General features: G+C 32.6%; 1 protein-coding gene across 1 annotated transcript; it reads left to right on the forward strand.

Annotated features, from left to right (window-relative positions):
- The first annotated feature begins 2,773 nt into the window (after positions 1 to 2,773).
- LOC149236097 (uncharacterized) lies at positions 2,774 to 3,871 on the forward strand. The gene has a single exon (XM_089368767.1). It carries the CDS (start codon positions 2,774 to 2,776, stop codon positions 3,869 to 3,871), a length of 1,098 nt encoding a protein of 365 aa, XP_089224893.1.
- The last annotated feature ends 2,584 nt before the right edge of the window (positions 3,872 to 6,455 follow it).

Below are 6,455 nucleotides of genomic sequence, written 5' to 3' on the forward strand. Positions count from 1 at the left end.
ATTTCTCCACCTTCTCAGGCTTCATCTCCGACTTTCACAATTATTGAACATTAAATCTGACCTTGTATGCTGATCATTTGCCAGCTTTACAAAGGTTCAGGTGTTCGATCAAGGAGACTTTACTTCATTTTTTTTCTTTTTAATTTTTCTTTAAGTAGGTTGCATGGAAGAAAGGTATGCTTACTAGTGGAATGCTATTATCAAAATTGTGTGGAAAGATATGTTGCGCTGGATTTGCGGAACTAGTACAATGTTTGAGTTTGATGTTGCACGAGGATACAAAGATTGTTCCAAGGATCTAAGGATAAATAAAGGATATGCAAAGTAATTTGAGTAGGGTATCTTTTTATGTGGAGCCAAAAAATGAAAATCTAGCAAAAAAATATATCTGAGGGCCTTATGAATGGTCACGTAGATAAGGATTTCACAACAGATAAAGATTGAATATAAGTGGAAAAAGGCCTATATTGAATTTTTGTATTCCTAAAGCTACTTAATAATAGAAGATATGAAAAATAAAATTGATAATATATATCTACAATAGATATTTTATGCGTGGAGAGATTTGTACTCAATTATTTAATTTCGTTGGGCATTTAATAAATCAAAGGCATATATAGGTTTGTACTCAATTATTTATTTTGATCGGCTTGGACACTTAATTTATCTAGGGTTGCTATGAATCTATGTTAATAATTTCATTAGTTAACATAGGTGATTTTTAAGTATGTTATGGAGATATCCAATGAGTTCATTTCTTTAATTTGTTTAACTTTATGTGTAATCATATATTTGAGTTTTTTTTCCACTGTTTACTTTCCATTGAAGCAAATTGCTTTCCATGTATTGTTTATATTTGTTTGATATGATAGTTTCAAAACAAAACGAACTACCTATCTGCAGAGCATTTCTTGTGATCTCTTTGCTTTTTCCAACCAAGCCTTCAAAGCAAACAATCAAAGATTAATTGATATACTCTGTTTGTATGTTTTGCCAGTCATAGCTCATGTATTTATCTTGTAAGGCATGAACTTTTATGAGATTAAAGTTGATTGAATGTTTTGGTATTGATAATTTTTGGGTCTTTTTGTAATTGACATTTGTTCAATATGGGAGACCTTTACTACTTTCATAGTTGTTGACCTTCATTTCTCTGGTTTCTAAAATAAGTTCTCCTCCAACTTCCACATTAGCAAAATTTGGGAGAAAATATGGGTTCTTTGGCTCCATATGATGCCAAACCCTTTGCTGATTCGATGATATTTTCAGCTCTGACATTTGCAACTACCTTGGTGGACAAAGACGACTTGCAGAGGTGGACAAAGATGACTCTTGATTTTCTACTATTTTTCCTTCTCGCTTTTCCAGATTTCAAGAATGACCGTACTTGAGCACTGCAACAATAGGAATTTCAAATGTGTCTGCCATGTCTATGTATTGGAGTATTATTGTATCCATGTCCTTGAGTCAAGTTCAAGAATTACAACTTTTATGTTCATGTTTGGGTTTCTCAAATAATGGTAAACTAAGTTTCCCGAACTTTGCAATCCAAAAGACCCACATATTATAAGTGATCTTGGAAAATACCACTTGTCTGGAGGTAGGATTGATCAAACGAGCAGAGATTTTGTAAATAAAATATACACGATCTTTGTTAAAAAATGGGACCTATCTTGAATTTATGGCGATGACATGGTTACTACAGACGATGTACAAGGGTTACTAGAAAATCTTGGAATTCAACATATCTTTGATGATAATATGAAATTAGTGATATGCTCTTCCAATCATATGAACTTCATAGTTTCCTTTCATTTTATGTCATGACTCTTTTAATAGCTATTTTAGTTTTTGATCTATGGTAGTCATTTTAGTTTTTATTAGTTTATGTATCTAAATTACTTAATTTTAGTTATATTACTGGTTTTCTTTAATTATAATTAAAAACTAATTTAGTTTAGCTTAAATTTATTTTAATTTTGGTTTAAGCTTAAATATTTAGCTTTGATTTAGTAACGTTGATTTTATTATTTAATAGCATATAAATTTGAATTTTATCTATTTATGTTATAGTTTGAGTTATTTTAAATTACTTTTTATTTAAAATTATAGTTAATTAATTTATTTTAAATTTTATATTAGTTTTTATTTTTATTTAAAGTTTTATTTATTTAGTTTAGTATTTTGTTTTAAGAAATTATTGATTGTTTGGATTGTAGATAGATATGGAAAATTTTGAGACACAAACTCATGAGAAGTTAAGGAAACTCAAAAGTTACAAAGCTCAAAGGGTTCCATTTTTTTTTGCAAAAATAAACTTTTGTACCCATGTGAGAATTTAAACTTTTTGTAAGGGTGTGAAAAACTTATTCAAAATTCCTTTACACCTGTAAAATGCAATTGCTAGTTATTAAATTATCTTATAATTTGGAAAATTATAAAATAATTTAATAACATCAAACATTGTCATTATCATAACATCAAAAACAACGCCCAACGTGCTATAGGGAAACATCCATCTCCTTCTTCCATGCCACCTCATAGGATTCCAACCCTCATAAAACCCTAAACCTCATCTCAAATGAAACCCTAAATCCTCGCAGCACAGTGCTCACTTTTGGTCTTCGAAAACGTTTTGCCCTCCGAACCATCTACGACGATATTCATCCAGACATCCAGTCCGGCGGGCTCCTCCAGGTAGTTATTTCTCTGTTTCTGCTTTTAATTTCAGCAAGGGTACATTTTAATCTGCGATTTCACTGTTGCAAAGATAATGTCTATTCATCGAATATTGAAACGTTTGATAATGAAGGAAGTCCCCCTAGTATCCACTCATGTATCGATCCCAATTTTGCTGTTTCGTCCTCTTGAAATTCATGCAAATCCCCACATAAAAATCGCCAAATTCTGCACGGAAACAGCAACCCCATCCCCAGCTCCACCAGATGGGGGCGTTGTCACAGATTTTTTCATCAACAAATGCGGTATGTCAGAGAAAGATGTTTCAAATGTCCTTAAACTTCGCAAGGGCTTGCTGAATAAACCAAGCCAGGATTTGGAAGAAGGTTTGGAGTTGTTAAGTGAATGTGGTTTGACAACCCCTGCTCACATTCGAAGGGTGGTTCTTGGCAACCCTGGGATTTTCTTATATAAATCCAAAAGGGACTTAAAGTCTAGGCTCAGCTATCTAAGGTCTATCATCAACAAAGAGGATATCTGCAAGCTTCTTTGTACCAATTCAAAAATTCTTGATCTGAGTGAGGATAAGCTTAAATCTGCGATTTCAGTCTTGCAAAGATTGGGTATTGAGGGCGATGCATTATCAAAGTTATTGGCAAGGCAACCCCGTCTCCTCACCCATACGGAGGAAAAAGTTATGGAGTCATTTAAAGTGGCTGAGCGTCTGGGGCTTGAGAGGGGATCCAAGATATTTGGGCACGCTTTGCATTGCTGTCTAGGAATGCGAAAAGAAAAGATAGATCGAAAACTGCAGTTTTTGTGCAGTTTAGGTTTCTCTGAAAAACAAATTTACAAGCTCTCATGTTCGATGCCGGCGATTTTGGGACTTTCAGAGGAAAAACTGAAACGGAATGTAGACTTTCTTGTCAAATCACTGGGGCTTCCATTGGATGATATTGTTAGATGTTCCATTCTGTTGACATGTAGCTTGGAGAGGAGGATAATCCCTCGGTATAGAGTAATGGAGGCCTTGAAGTCCATGCAACTGTTGAAGAGAGAGAGGATTTCTCCACATATTGTTAAATACACAGACAAAAAATTCTTGGAAAAGTATGTTAATGGGAATCCCGAATACTCCTCCGTTCTGCGGGATATTTACTATGGAGAGAAAGCTGTGAAAGCTAATCGTTGACAAGGAGACTTGCGGGATATTTACTATGGAGAGAAAGCTGTGAAAGCTAATCGTTGACAAGGAGACTTGCAGTGAGTGTGTTTCAGTCAAAAGGATTCAACGAAAGTTGTGAGCAGCTTCAATCAATATGAAGTTCAATCGTTGTGAGCAGCTTCAATCAATATGAGATTTCATTCACTGCCTTTATTTGTAGTCTTTTGTGGATTCCTTGGCATAAAAGAAGGGTGCTTGTAGCAGGGGCCAGCTAACAGTTCTGAGAAACAGATTTTAGAACAGGAGCGATTCACAGCATCGCTTTTAACTGAAGGTGCAACTCACCTCCTTCGTTACCTCAGCATGAGAAAGGCAAATGGCCAATATTGATTTGTAATCAACACACCCCAGACATTATTGTGTTGCCAACTTGTACTTTACAGAGTTCAGCGTGCGTCTGAGCACATACGTGTCTCACAGCAAATACCTCATCTTTGCAAACCATAAACAGAGTTAGCCTCTTATTTGAATGGATGTTATTAATGGCTTTAAATGAGTAGTTTAACTCTTATATAATGGCAGATTGCCTTTATTTGAATGGATGTTATTAATGGCTTTAAATGAGTAGTTTAACTCTTATATAATGGCAGATTGCCTTTACCGATATATGCATTTTCGATGCAGAACAGTATTTTTGTTTTAATTTCTTAGCAATTTCTGTCATTTTTCTACACATTTTCTGTTAGTATTATATGTTTTTATAGCAAAATATGAAGTCGTTATCGATTGGACTGGAACCCTAGTCAAGTATTCAAATGACACAATCATTTTAGGATTATGCCTTCTTGGGCGATCTTAGTCCCTTGCAAGCCTACAAGTTTTTTTGAATGAACCATTGTATTTAGACATGGATGATTTCATAGTACTATTTTAATACATAGATATTTATTTATTTATTTTTTAAGAATTTTAAATAATACTTCTGCAAATTTAACATTGCCTATATAGGCTTGTCCTTGTTGTCAAACATGGTTTGGATGGATTGTGGATTGTAACCTGGAGTATAATGCATTTTCATTTGAGTTTTAGTCACAACACTTTTTGTTTTGTTGTGAATTCTTTGTCATAATGTTTTTATTAAAAAATTGTTAGAAAATCAGTTTATCTGAAATGGGTTTGGAAAAATATTGATTTGTAGAAATGTCATGATTCTTTCGTGTCTTGTTCTTTAGAATGGAGAGCATTGGCATTGGGTGAGTGGTGGTTGGATAGTAGGTCCATGATTTTGAGATATAATTGGATTATCAAGTCTGAATGTCCCTTGGGTATTATGTTTGACTATCTATCAACCACTCATGGATGAGTCAAACTTGCAAATGACAAGTAAACTCATAAGTTACTAAGTAATGAGTCCAACTCATGGGCTCATTGGTGCTATAGATATAAATGACAAAAAAGAAGAAGAAAAAAAACCTCATTTTTAGTGAACTTGTTAATTGTAATGAACTTTTAATTCAAACTTTGGCTTTATAAAAAAACAAATAAAGATTGCAGTGAACCTTGTTAATTGTATTGAACTTTTAATTCGAACTTTGACTTTATAAAAAAACAAAGCAGTTGTCTATAACGCGACTTTTTGAAAGCCTTTCTGAGTCGAAATCCGGCAGAATTTATTGGAATCGCAAGTTTGATAGATTGCACAATGAAAGCGTCATTTTAATCTATTAAAAAACCATTTTAATAGCAAATCAAGATTTAACCTCAATTTTTAACAAACGCATTATAGACAACTAAAAACAAATAAAGATTGCAGTGAACCTTGTTAATTGATTTGAACTTTTAATTCAAACTTTGACTTTATAAAAAAACAATTAAAGATTGCCCAAACTTTTGACTTTAAAATAAATAAATAGGGATTATTCAAACTTTAAATGTAAATCTTTGCTAGATATTAAACCTTTGAAAAAATTATTGAAAAATTGTAGAATCATCCAATATGACATGGATGTTGCATGGATATTGTCACACATGGTTAATATTTATTGTATATTAATTTTTTTTAAATATAATTAATATTATATATTAAAAAACTAAATTAATGCCATATTATGTCAAAAGTGTGTGTGTCTATATATATATATATATATATATAACTAGATTTTAGATACTCAATTCACCTAATAAGAGCATGAGATAAATTTAATGGCATGCATCTTTAAAAAATGTAACTACCATTGTGTAGACAATTGGGGAATAAGGAGGGAGCCAAAAAATGTGAGCGCTAATGCACTCGAGATCCTATTGTAGTCTAAACTAGTTTTATTTAGTAATATGTGTGGAACAACCATAAAATAATCATATCAACAACATTCTATAAATTTTAATTAGTTCCACAAACAAGAATACAAATATCATCTCATCATCAAAGAACAACATGCATGTCACATGCATATGCACTCACCCACATATATTACACACAAGTAGTCTACATAATATCCAAAATAATGCATAAAATTCATTAGTTTCCAAGCCACATATAAGACAAGTCATCAAGTCAATGAAGGACAAACATCCAAATTATATAGAAAATAAATCCATACAAAATGGGGCA

Source organism: Pinus tabuliformis, chromosome 8 (assembly GCF_031772625.1).
Source record: "Pinus tabuliformis cultivar Carrire ecotype Pingquan chromosome 8, CPIR1, whole genome shotgun sequence".
NCBI classification, from domain to species: domain Eukaryota; kingdom Viridiplantae; phylum Streptophyta; class Pinopsida; order Pinales; family Pinaceae; genus Pinus; species Pinus tabuliformis.

Bases quoted from the DNA above. Each gene is read 5' to 3' on its own strand.
- LOC149236097 (XM_089368767.1), top strand. From the start codon at position 2,774: ATGTCTATTCATCGAATATTGAAACGTTTGATAATGAAGGAAGTCCCC.